This window comes from Pantherophis guttatus, chromosome 5 (genome assembly GCF_059756535.1).
Source record: "Pantherophis guttatus breed Tessera chromosome 5, ASM5975653v1, whole genome shotgun sequence".
Taxonomy (NCBI): Eukaryota; Metazoa; Chordata; class Lepidosauria; order Squamata; family Colubridae; genus Pantherophis; species Pantherophis guttatus.
Window position 1 is genome coordinate 12,838,903 of NC_142067.1, and position 13,132 is coordinate 12,852,034.

General features: G+C 43.2%; 1 protein-coding gene across 1 annotated transcript in view; it reads left to right on the top strand.

Annotated features, from left to right (window-relative positions):
* MTNR1B (melatonin receptor 1B) overlaps positions 1 to 5,118 on the top strand; it is a 42,414-nt gene extending 37,296 nt beyond the window's left edge. Inside the window, exon 2 of the mRNA XM_034408501.3 lies at positions 3,922 to 5,118. Coding sequence (XP_034264392.2) covers positions 3,922 to 4,760 — 839 coding nt within the window. The 3' untranslated portion in view covers positions 4,761 to 5,118. The remainder of the gene's footprint in view (positions 1 to 3,921) is intronic.
* The last annotated feature ends 8,014 nt before the right edge of the window (positions 5,119 to 13,132 follow it).

The following is a 13,132-nucleotide window of genomic DNA, read 5'->3' on the forward strand; positions in this document are numbered from 1 at the left end:
CATACTAGGAAACAATCGTTATACTGGTTAATTGTAAGGATACAGCAACAAGTTACAGTCATACAGTCATAAGTGGGAGGAGATTATTTGTTTAGCGGAGTGATGGCATTGGGAAAAAACTGTTCTTGTGTCTAGTTGTTCTGGTGTGCAGTGCTCTATAGCGTCGCTTTGAGGGTAGGAGTTGAAACAGTTTATGTCTAGGATGCGAGGGGTCTGTAGATATTTTCACAGCCCTCTTTTTGACTCGTGCAGTATACAGGTCCTCAATGGAAGGCAGGTTGGTAGTATTTGTTTTTTCTGCAGTTCTAGGTATCTTCTGAAGTCTTTGTCTGTCTTGTTGGATTGCAGAACCGAACCAGATAGTTAAAGAGGTGCAGATGACAGACTCAATAATTCCTCTTATAAATTCAATCCCATATATTAGCTAAATTTAACAAAAAACGAACTGAATGTAATCCCGTCTGTTCAGATCAAATTCTAAATTCATACTGTAGCATAATGGGAACTGTGTGATAGAGCCATGTTGTACATAATAGAAAGGACCTTGGAGATCTTCTGATCTAAGCAGAGACCCTATACCATATTATTTTAGTTGGCAGACTCATAGACTGAGACTCCTAAGAATACGAACCCCAAAGTCAGAATCAAAGAACTTCTTTGAAAAAGAAGAATAGAATATTCTTTACTGGCCAAGTGTGATTGGACACACAAGGAATTTGTCTCATGTGCATAAGCTCTCAGTGTACATACAGACAACAAATTGATATAGTCATAAGAGATCTGTAAGTACATTTCAACATAATGATTCTCTGAATTCACAGAAATTGTAAAAGACCCTAGCTTCGATTGTTTCCTTCCCATTAAAGACACTCTGCCAATGAAAAGCTTGAATCCATTTAGATATTGATTTCTCAGTCCATTGATTGTCCCGAATAAAATCCTACCTAGGTCCCATTTACAGTTCTTCAGTGTATAAAACCTTGAATGTTATGTCTATGGAGATTCTCAGTCATCCAGGTCATGGTTGTCTCAAAGGTGCTTTTTCAAGAGGCAACTGGACTTTCTGTTTTTTCTTTGAAGACATTTCACTTCTCATCCAAGAAGCTTCTTCAGCTCTGGACAAGCTTCTTGGATGAGAAGCGAAACGTCTTCAAAGAAAAAACAGAAAGTCCAGTTGCCTCTTGAAAAAGCACCTTTGGGACCTGAATGTTATGATTAATTAGAATAACAGAGTTGGAAGGGACCTTGGAGGTCTTCTAGTCCAACCCCCTGCTTAGGCAGAAAACCCTACACCACTTCAGACAAATGGTTATCCAACATCTTCTTAAAAACTTTCAGTGTTGGAGCATTCACAACTTCAGGAGGCAAGTTGTTCCACTGATTAATTGTTCTAACTGTCAGGAAATTTCTCCTTAGTTCTAAGTTGCTTCTCTCCTTGATTAGTTTCCACCCATTGCTTCTTATCCTACCCTCAGGTGCTTTGGAGAATAGCTTGACTCCCTCTTCTTTGTGGCAGCCCCTGAGATATTGGAACATTGCTATCATGTCTCCCCTAGTCCTTCTTTTCATAAACTAGACATACCCAGTTCCTGCAACTGTTCTTCATATGTTTTAGCCTCCAGTCCCCTAATCATCTTCATTGCTCTTCTCTGCACTCTTTCTAGAGTCTCAACATCTTTTTACACATTGTGGTGATCAAAAGTGGTGCAGTTTTCCAAGTGTGGCCTTACCAAGGCATTACTAAGTGGTATTAACACTTCACGGGATCTTGATTCTATCCCACTGTTTATGCAGCCTAGAACTGTATTGGCTTTTTTGGCAGCTGCTGCACACTGCTGGCTCATATTTAAATGGTTGTCCACTGGGACTCCAAGATCCCTCTCACCACTAATGAGTGTGGTACCACCTATACTGTACCTGTGCCTTTTGTTTTTCTTGCCTAAATGTAGAGCCTTACCTTTTGACCATTGAATTTCATTGTGTTAGATAGCTCCCAATGTTCAAGTCTGTCAAGATTAAGAACAAGAGAAGAAGGAAACTGGGGGACCTTTGTTTTGGATAAGGACTATTTAGCAATTTTTATTTATCATCAGACAAATGTAGCACTGTTAGGCCTTTTTTGTCCATTCCCTCGGTATTCTTTTCCGAAAGGAATGTCAACCTTTTGAGATTAAATAATGGCTTGGTTTTTTCCCATCTAAAATCCGATCATAAAATCAAGGCGTTTTGTTTTTGTTCTTTCAAAAAAAAATTATTTGTTTAATCTCTACCTATAAGAACAAAAAAGATTGTGGAAGTTAGCCAAATAGTTAACAAAGAGCGATGAAACGACCCCTGATGTACTATATGTTCTTTTCCAATGAGCACAAGATGGCAACTGAGGGTCATTTTAACCTGAATTAATAATACAGATGTCAGCGTTCCAGAAAAACCCCAACTCCAAGTAAAGACTCTGAAGCAAGCATTTTTCAAAGTTCTATTTATTAAGATAGGTAAACTGGCACATCTGGGGAAAAGCCGAATCTGAGAGGTCTGGGTTTTCCCTCAGTAAATCAAAACCCCCAAAACCATCTCCTCACTCCTCAGCCGATCACATGCTCCAATCAACTGCCGTCCCATCTCGAGACAGCACTCCGACCACTCCTTCTCCAGATGCAGGATCGCCCTGACCTTGACCAACAGGAAGAATGCTATTATGTCTACAGACAACCCCTCTACTAAATCCCCCCCTCCTACTTTCCTCACACATGAGAAGGTGGCAGCATGGAAGCTTCCGGCCTAATATGGCTTCCAGAGCTGACAACAGAACGGAAAGACTTGCTAGGGAGATGGTAACTGAGTAACTTTATGTGTGGAGACCATAATGATATATTTCTCTATGAAGAGAAGGGGAAGAATGAAGGAGCATTCTCTGGTCTGCAGGAAATTTGAAGGATTTATGGATAGGGAAGTGTCATCCTTACAAAGATCTGGCTCGAGCCTTCAGAACAGTTAGACCCACAACCACAACCACAATCCAGCACAACTAAGGGCACCACACAGGATACGGCCAAATGAATGTGTTGTGTTGTGGTCAACAATCTCAGAGTTACTCAGTACGAACAGAGTTTCTTCGGATATGTTGAGCAAGATGGTATGTGGGTGTGTGAGAGAGTGAGAGAGTGCTGCCTCAAGGCGCCATGCATTTTTTTATTGCGCTTTTATTTGATTGTTGGGGGTGGCATTTTTATTGTTTTGTGAGCTGCCCAGGTTGTGGTTACAACAGGGACAGCTGTATAATTCTTTTAAAAACTAATAAGATAAAAATAATCTTGCAGCCTCGTAAATAAGCCAACAGACATTCTAACCTCTCTCCAAGAGTCTAGTAATCCAGATCCTGTGTTAGATATGATAAGAGAAATCTTTTCTTTGAGGCCAGGATCTAAATCTTTTACAATTGAACTTTAAAACTGGGCAGGCTCCAAGAGGCTAGGCTGGGAGCCTAATGAGATTAGGGACCGGGCCTAATGAGATTACTTGAGTCTCCACTCTGACCTGGTACAAAATGGAACATAACATATTGCAAGGAAGTTCGATCTAATGGTTAAGACACCAGACTAGATGCCAGGAGCTTGTGAGTTCTATCCCTTTGTTGGAAGGAAACAGTGTTCTGTGTGCCTTTGGCGTTTAGTCATGCTGGCCACATGACCACGGAGACGTCTTCGGACAGCGCTGGCTCTTCGGCTTTGAAACGGAGATGAGCATCGCCCCTTAGAGTCAGGAACGACTAGCACATATGTGCGAGGGGAACCTTTACCTTTTACCTTTATGCATATTGTCTTGAAATTTGTCCTTTACATCTGAAAGAGTTTCTCGTTTTGGATATCCAAAATCTTGACTTTGTTCCTTTCTCTCTCTTTTTTTTTTCTTTTTCTTTTTCAGGCAATGCGTTTGTGGTTAGCTTGGCCCTGGCAGACTTAGTGGTAGCCTTGTATCCTTATCCTCTAGTCCTCGTTGCCCTTTTTCACAACGGCTGGTCATTGGGTGAAACACACTGCAAAGCAAGCGGCTTTGTGATGGGATTGAGCGTGATCGGTTCCATCTTCAACATCACCGCCATTGCAATCAACAGATACTGCTACATTTGCCACAGTTTTGTATACAATAAAGTGTACAGTTGGCGGAACACAATATTCTATGTCTGTCTCGTCTGGGTTCTCACGGTGGTTGCAATCGTTCCGAACTTTTTCGTTGGCTCCCTCAAGTACGATCAAAGGATCTATTCGTGCACCTTCGCCCAAACAACCAGCTCCTGTTACACCATTGCCGTTGTCGTCATCCACTTCATTCTTCCGATCACCATTGTGAGCTTCTGCTATTTGAGGATCTGGATTCTGGTGATACGAGTCAGGAGGAAAGTCAAATCGGAACTGAAGCTGAAGATAAAACCAAGCGACTTCCGAAACTTTCTCACCATGTTTGTTGTCTTTGTGATCTTTGCCTTTTGCTGGGCGCCGTTGAACTTAATAGGCCTGGCTGTGGCCATTAATCCTTCCGAAGTAGCACCCAAAATCCCCGAGTGGTTGTTTGTGGTGAGCTACTTCATGGCCTACTTCAACAGTTGCCTTAATGCAATAATTTACGGGCTTCTGAACCAAAATTTTCGGAAGGAATATAAACGAATTCTAATGTCCCTGTGGCTTCCCACGCTGTTTCATCAGAACCCTTCCAAAGAGGGAGACAGAAACATAGAAGAGCAAACTTTCTCCTGTTTTAAATAATAATGACCAAATTCATACCAGGACGTTGTGAATTGATGGACGTGAATGATAAATGTGTCCCCTCCCATCGCATGGAATCAAACTGAGTTCTTTGTACGTTTGTATGCCTAAATCTTATTCTGCCACTCCATCGTGACCACATGGGACCGAGCTCTCGACAAAGAAGATTCTGTTTACATTTTTATTCACAAGGAATCATTTTAAAAACGGCTTTGGAATTTGGAAAGTAAACTCAACGTTTTGTTCGCTTGCTTGGTTTAAGTTCAAAAACCTACGTGGGAGGTTGATGTATGGACAGCAACAACTGTGATCTTTGTTGAGTTTGTCCAAAATAGGACTCTTAAAAACAGGAATGTGTCTCTTAAGGAAAGAGGAATGAATGTAATTTAATGACATTCTTTCTTCTTCTTCTTCTTCTTCTTCTTCTTCTTCTTCTTCTTCTTCTTCTTCTTCTTCTTCTTCTTCTTCTTCTTCTTCTTCTTCTTCTTCTTCTTCTTCTTCTTCTTCTTCTTCTTCTTCTTCTTTAATGGTGGTTATGATGATTATTTAAACTCCCTTCAGCTGAACGCTGGTTCAGTCTTACATAGTACTAAAAGAGTAAAATGGGAATAACAATGTCTGTTCCTCAGAGTTGACTTAATTATTGTTTATTATTTATTTATTTATTAAATCTATGTTCCGCCCATCTCATTGTCAAATGACTCTGGGTGGCTTACCCAGACCCATTAAGTTTTAAATAAACAGAAATAGAATAAAATCAGAATACCATGGGGGTAGAGTTGGGAATCTTCTTCCTGGTCCACTAATCACCTCCAACATGGAATGCCTCCATCAGCGTCCCAGGCCGGTCAAAAGGGGCTGGTTTTGATGCTCTTATGGAAGGCCAAAAAGGTGGGAAGTAGCTCTCAACTCGTGGGGTACGATGTCCCAGAAGGTGGGAGCCAATTAAATGAATTAAATTGTCAGATCATGAGAGGTTCGTTGTTGTTTTGCATATTGTCAGAATTATAATCCAAGTAGTGGGACTACAGCCATGAAGATTCAATTGGACGATTCAGGTAGATCTTTCACACCTCCTCTTCCCAATACCTGGTTTCTTCTTGTTGTTCTCTCGCTAAGTCATGTCCAACTTTTCACAACCCCATGAACCATAGCATGCTAGGTCCCCTGTCTTCCATCGTCTCCCAGAGTTTGCTCAAATTCATATTCATTGCATTGATGACACTATCTAATCAGGGGTGGGATTCAAAAATTTTAGCAACCGGTTGCTGGGTGGGCATGGCCATGGTGGGCGTGGCCCACTCGGCCTCCTGCACCATGGCGGGGAGGGTGTTTTCACCCTCCCCAGGCTCCAGAGGCTTTCCTCGAGCCTCCGGGAGGGCGAAAACGGTCTCCCCGGCTCTGGAGGCCCTCCGGAGGCCTGTTTCTGGACTTGCAGAACTTCCAGGAGGCTCATGTGGGCGCTGCACTTACCTGGCATCCAAAATGGGCCACATGGAGACTCCGGGGAGGGGCGGGGAGGGGTGGGCGGGGTCAGCCAGTCCTTGTAACTACCAGTTTGACGAACCAGATTAAAATTAACATCCGGTTTGAACAAACCGGCTGAATCCCACCCCTGTATCTAATCATCTCATCCTCTGCCGTCCCCTTCTCCTTTGGCTTTCCATCTTTCCCAACATCAGGGTCTTTTTCAGTGAATCCCCTCTTCCCATTTGGAGGCCAGAGTATTTGAGCTTCAGCTTCAGTATCTGTCCTTCCAAAGGACAGTCAGGGTTGGGTTTTTTTTAGGAAAATCTGATTACTCTATACATATTCACCCATAAGTGAATTGAGCATTGGGCTTCCCTGGTGTCCTACAAAAACTCACCCCTCTCACAAATCAGTCAAGGGGTTTCCTCTCTGTCCCAACCAGTCTCATTCCAGAATTACTATAATCTTGCTGTGATGGGAACCCCAAAGAAATGAGAAGGACTAGTCTTGAGAATATTTTAGTGTTTACAAATCTTGCTGGGTTTGTAGAGATGGATCCATGGGAAAACTATCCCCATTCCTAATGGGTGTGCTTTAAATGTTCCCATGATTATCTTAAGTCATCTTAAGTCAGTAATCATGGCAGAGAAAGGGAAGACTTAAAAATAAAATACAGATTGTATTTTAAATACAGGTAGTCCTCGACTTACAAAATAGTGACCGTTCAAAGATACAACGGCGCTGAACAAAGTGACATGGCTATTTTTCACACTTATGACCGTTGCAGCATCCCCATAGTCATGTGATTGATATTCGTATGTTTGGTGACTGACTCACATTTATGACGGTTGCAGAGTCCCGGGGTCATGTGATCCCCTTTTTGCCACCTTCTGACAAGCAAAGTCAATGGGCAAACCAGATTCACTTAAGAACCGTGTTACTCATTTAACAACTGCAGCAAATCTGTTAACAAATGTGGCAAGAAAAGTCATAAAATGGGGCAAAACTCACTAAACAGATTTCTCACTTAGCAACGTAAATTTTGGACTCAATTGCGGTCGTACGTCGAGGACTTACCTGTAGGTATTATATTTTTATATATGTGATTAAGGGATTACAGGGCTATAAAAAGGAGTTTTCATATATTTTATATATGAGAATGTGTTTTTTTCCACATCGGGAGGCTCAATGCCTTCCAGCTGTTAGAATCAAATGCAATGTTTGTGCTTATTAAAAGGATATAAAAGAACTGAAAGGTTAAAATTTCATAAATGAAATGTGTCCTTGTTTTTACAACAAAATCGAAATATGTTTTTGCTCCGGTTAAATAATGAATATCCATTGTATTAAGCATGTTCCTTTTTCTCCATCTCAGCTATAACACTGGGATCTAGAGATCTGTTATATCTTTCTGTATTGAGTGCATATTTACCTCACTCTCTTCTTTAATGGATGAGAAGAAGTTCATATCTCCTTGCTCCAACACGAATTAGAGTGAAAATAGTATTTTTCTCATATCGTTCAAGGGGAAATTTTCTCACACCCATTGGAGGTATACTGATCCTCTACAGAACTTGGATAAGAAGAGAAAAACCACCTATTACACGGATGTCAAACTCGCTGCATCACGTTCAGAGATGGTATTTATCCGGTTCAGACAGGTTCGGGCGAACCAGTAGCAGAAATTTTGAGTAGTTCGGAGAACCCGCAAATACGACCTCCGGCTGGCCCTGCCCTCCTGCCCCCACCATTCCCTGTCCTATATTCCCTTGTTTTTTAGTTCAGCTGATTCATGTGGCAGAGCAAATTGCCACGCCTCAGCTGAGCTAAACAACAGCTCAGCTCACCAGTGCTGACACCGAGGGCGGTCTTTGAGTGCTGCGCATGCACGCAAAGCACACTCTCATAGAACCAGTAGGAAAAGATTTGGAATCCCACCACTGGTCCCATTGCTGTCACATGATGTTTTGCAATGTTTTCCCCCTTTGTGCAGAGCTGGGTTTCAGCAGGTTCTGACCAGTTTTGGAGAACCGGTAGTGGAAATTTTAAGTAGTTCAGAGAACCGGTAGTAAAAATTCTGACTGGCCACGCCCCCATCTATTCTCTGCTTCCCAAGTCCCAGCCGATCGGGAGGAAATGGAGATTTTGCGGTAACCTTCCCCTGCCACGCCCACCAAGCCATGCCTACCAAGCCACACCCACAGAACTGGTAGTAAAAATTTTTGAAACCCACCACTGCCTTTGTGGAGCTGGGATGGGCGTGGCCTGCATGTGACACATCTGGCCCACAGGCCGCCAGTTTGACACCCCTGACCTCAGTGTTCCCCAACCTTAGCAATTTCTAGATTTGTGCGTAGAACTTCAAATCCCAGAATTCCACAGCCAACATGGCCATCAATGAGAATTCTGAGAGTCGAAGCCCATATTCCTGGAAGTCCCCGTGGTTGAGAAACACTGCATTACTTTAAAAGTTCAAATAGGACCCTTTTCCTTTCTTCATTCAGTGTATCTTGGCTCAAGCACCATTAGTGATCATGCCTTTTCAACAGGAAACTCCACTGAATTCAATCAGACTTTATATGAAATATGAGTATAGATTGTATACTTTGTTAATGCATTTAACTATTGTAGTTCTAAAGACAATAGCCAGAGAGCTCTTTGTTTTTGAATAAAGACATTTACAATTCTATAAGAAGCTATCACTTTGGATGGATCTTTTTTTTTCTTCCCCACAATGAATATTTCCCTTGTTGGCATTATTTCTTTCAGGATAAATAAGGCATCTGAGGCTATCCCATTATTACTGTTATTGACATTCTCCACTTTCACCCGAATCAATTCTCAAAATAGCTAACCCAAAGGAATGAAATATATAGATAAAAGTGTAACTAAAATAAACCATAAATCATAAAATATCAGTGGAAACTGAAATGTGGGCTGTGTTATATTTTTTTTATCAAGGCACTTAATGCTGCAACGTATTTCACTCCATCAATTTCTTTCACCTCTTCTTCCTGGATTTTTTTTCACCATGTAATTCTATTTCCCTTGGAATCAATAGGCGGGAAATCATTATTCAGGTAGTCCTCGACATACGACCGCAACTGAGCCCAAAATTTCCATTGTTAAGCAAGACTTAAGTAGGTTTCCCCCCCATTTTATGACTTTTTTTGTCACAGTCGTTAAGTGAATCACTGCAGTCGTTAAATTAGTAACACAGTTGTTAAGCGAATCTGGCTTACTCATTGACTTTGGTTATCAATAGGTCACAAAAGTTGCTCACATGACTCCCAGACTCTGCAACAGCCATAAGTACATGTCAGTTGCCAAGCATCCCAAATTTGATCGCGTGGCCATTGGGATATTGGGACGGACATGAGTTTCAAAACTGGTTGTTAGTCACTTTTTTCAGTACCAGTGTAACTTTGAACAGTCACTAAACGAACTGTTGTAACTCTAGGACTACCTGTACCTGTTTGAGGGCTTGTCAGTATGATTGCTCTTTGGGAAGGGAATCACTACTAGGAATATAGACTATGATTGACCATTTTTTTGCTATTCCCATTTCTCCCTCTCTCCAAAGGTGTAGTGGCTCAGTGGCTTAATGACACTGGAGATGGTGTTAACTCCAGCGTTCGAACCCTAGCACTGTGTGGCAGGGTGAGCTCCTGACACTTGCCTCAGCTTTTGCCCACTTTGCAGTTCAAAAGCATGTTTTATGCAAGTAGATAGCTCGGAACCACTTCAGTGGGGAGACAAGCTGTACTCTGTGCAGGCAGTCAGATTCCTGATGACTCTGAACTTTCCCGATTGCGACACCCACTTGCGAGGCAGTTCTGGGAAGCGACGGAGCCTGGAGGGGGGGACACTGCAGGAAGAGCTGTGTATTTTTCTCTCTGATGTGAAGTCAGTTCGCCCTCCTGTGGCACACTTGGGAAGTGCCAGTTTCCTATAAGAGGACTGGTAACTTGGCAAGTCACACTACTACTCTCCAATAGCATTGTGGTCACCTGGTTACTGTAACAAAGCCATGCAATCAGTGGTGGGATTGTGCTGGTTCCCACCGGTTCAGGTGAACCAGTTGTTAAATTACACCACCACTCCTGCTATCAAAGTGCCTGGACGCTGCACTGTAATAGAGAAACGGGCAATGGAGTGGCTGGCATGAGGGAAGGAGATGGCCGTTTTCCCTCTTTCTTCCCCTACTCCTCCTTCCCTCGTGCCGGCTGCTCCATTTCCCATTTCTCCATTTCAGCACAACACCCAGGATCCACTTTGATCGGGGGGGGGGGTGTACCGTATTTTTCAGAGTATAAGACACACCGGAGTATAAGACGCAGGTTAGTTTTTGGGGAGGAAAATTGGGGGGGGGAATCTGCCTACCAGGTATTCATCTGGCTAGCGTCCTTAGTCTGGTCAGCTTCAGCACATTAGTTTGCTGATTTTTTTATCCCCTGCTTGGGGATAAAAAACAGCTTCTAAGGCACAGCTGAGGGGAAGCAGCAATGAGAAAAACAGGCAAAACACGGTGGGGGGGGGAGATCGCATCATTTGGCTAGCGCCTAGTTAGGGCTGAAAAAAGCTTCTAAAGAACAGCTGAGAGTCGGAGCAAAGCATGGAGATCGTTTCACTCGCTAGCGCCTCATTAAAGCACAGTGGAGAGTCGAGGGAGCAGGCAAAGCTGGGAAGATCGCTCACTAGTGCCTCATTACGCCTCGTTAGGGCTGAAAAAAAGCTTTGAAAAAGCTACTTTCGGAGTATAAGACGCACCCAAATTTTCAACCTCTTTGGGGGGGGGGAATTTTTCGGAGTTTTATATTCTGAAAAATACGGTAATTTAACAACCAGTTCACCCAGGGTCAGGTTGGCGGCTGGCCATCATGGGAGGCTCATCCCACATGTGTGGCGGAGCTGGAGGATGGGGATGAGCCATGCCTCCCACAACAGCCAACCTGATCCTGGGAGAACCGATTATTAAATTATTTGAATCCCACCACTGCATACAATAGTAATAACAATAACAACAACAAACAACCCCCTCTCCAGCCTTCATCATATCATTTTTAAGTCAATACTGGGAATTAGATTAAATAAACTAATAAGGGGAACAAAACCATTCATTTAGGGCAGGGGTGTCAAATTCAAGGCCCGGGGCAGTGGTGGGTTGCTCCTGGTTCGGCCCGGTTCACTATTATGTCACCGAACCGGTTCTGTTTCTTCGGGAGCTGGGCCCTCCCACACAGCCCCATGTTATTCCGACCATATATTTCTTCTTTTTTTGCCCAGCTGAGAGGTGCGGCAGAGTGGATTGCCGTACCTCAGCTGGGCAGATTTGCAACGCGCTTGCGCAAAGCCCTTATCTGGCGTGCATGTGAGCGAAGTGAAGAGGCAATTGCGCGCAAAGCGAAGAGGAAATCACGCGCAAAGCGAAGAGGTGATCGCGCGCGAAGCGAAGAGGCAATTGCGCGCGAAGCAAAGAGGCGATCATGCACAAAGCGCGCGCACAAAGAGAACCGGTAGTAAAGCCAGTTAGAACCCACCACTGGCCCAGGGGATGGATCTTAGATGGTGCTTAGATATGGCCCGTGGGGCCACATGGTGCTTAGATATGGCCCGTGGGGCCACTCTGGAAACAGCAAAGGGCCAGCCCGCCGTGCCATTGCCAGCATAAACAAAGCTCTGTTTTCATTGGCAGAGGGTTGCAGGAGGCTGTCACAGCCAAAAACGGAGCTCGAGAGCCCATTTTCACTGGCAAAACGCTTGGGCCACCACAGGCGCCCCCGACACAAGTGACATCGAGCTGGCCATGCCCACCCTGATCATGTCCACCTTGGCCCCCCCGAGGTCAAACACAACCCTGATGCGGCCCTGAATTAAATTGAGTTTGACATCCCTGATCTAGGATTACAGGGGGAGGAAACAGGAACAGCCAAAGTTGGACTTCCCTCATTGGTTACAGAAGGGTGAATCTGTTCAGTTTTTATCTTAGGTTGCTTTGTTCTTTCTATCATTTTTCTTTTTACCCCATCTTATTTCTAGTCTGTGCCATTTGTCAGGTGTTCATGAATGAATCAGTGTCATCTTGTTTTCTCATTAATTTATGAGTTCCTTTTAAAGAACAAACCTAAGATAAATATACACGCATATTTTAATACATTTTTCTTTAGAAAAGTGAAGAGATTGCAAAACATATTTTAGCTTATACACAGGTTGAAGTTTTAAAAACAAAACTGAATCGTGAAATGCAAAACAACACATTTTTAAATATATATATTTCACCCATTCTGTATTCTGATCTCTAAGATAGCAAGGTCGATTCATATCACTATTCAGAAAGATTGGTTCCTGAAGCATTCCTTTTTCAAACCTGAAAATTTCTACTTTATCTTCCTTTGTGAGGCGATCAAACCAGTCAGTCCTAGAGGAGATCAACCCTGACTGCTCTTTAGAAGGCCAGATCCTGAAGATGAAACTGAAATACTTGATGAGAAGGAAGGACTCACTGGAGAAGAGCCTAATGCTGGGAAAGATTGAGGGCAAAAGAAGAAGGGGACGACAGAGAACGAGGTGGCTGGATGGAGAGAATCTGACCAAGGAGAGATTCAACCTAGAAATGAGGAGGAACTTTCTGACAGTGAGAACAATCAACCAATAGAACAGAAGTTGCCTTCAGAAGTTGTGGGAGCTTCAACACTTGAGACTCTGTTATCTGAGTCACTGAAGCAATCGGCATGAGCTTAAATGGTCTCGGGGGGGTTGGGAATGGTAGAGGACAGGAAGGCCTGGAGGAATGTAGTCCATCAGGTCGCGATGGGTTGGACACGACTTCGCAACTAACAACAACAACTTCCTTTGTGAAGAAATTATAATCCCAAGATTATTCTTGTAATAGAATAAAGGCA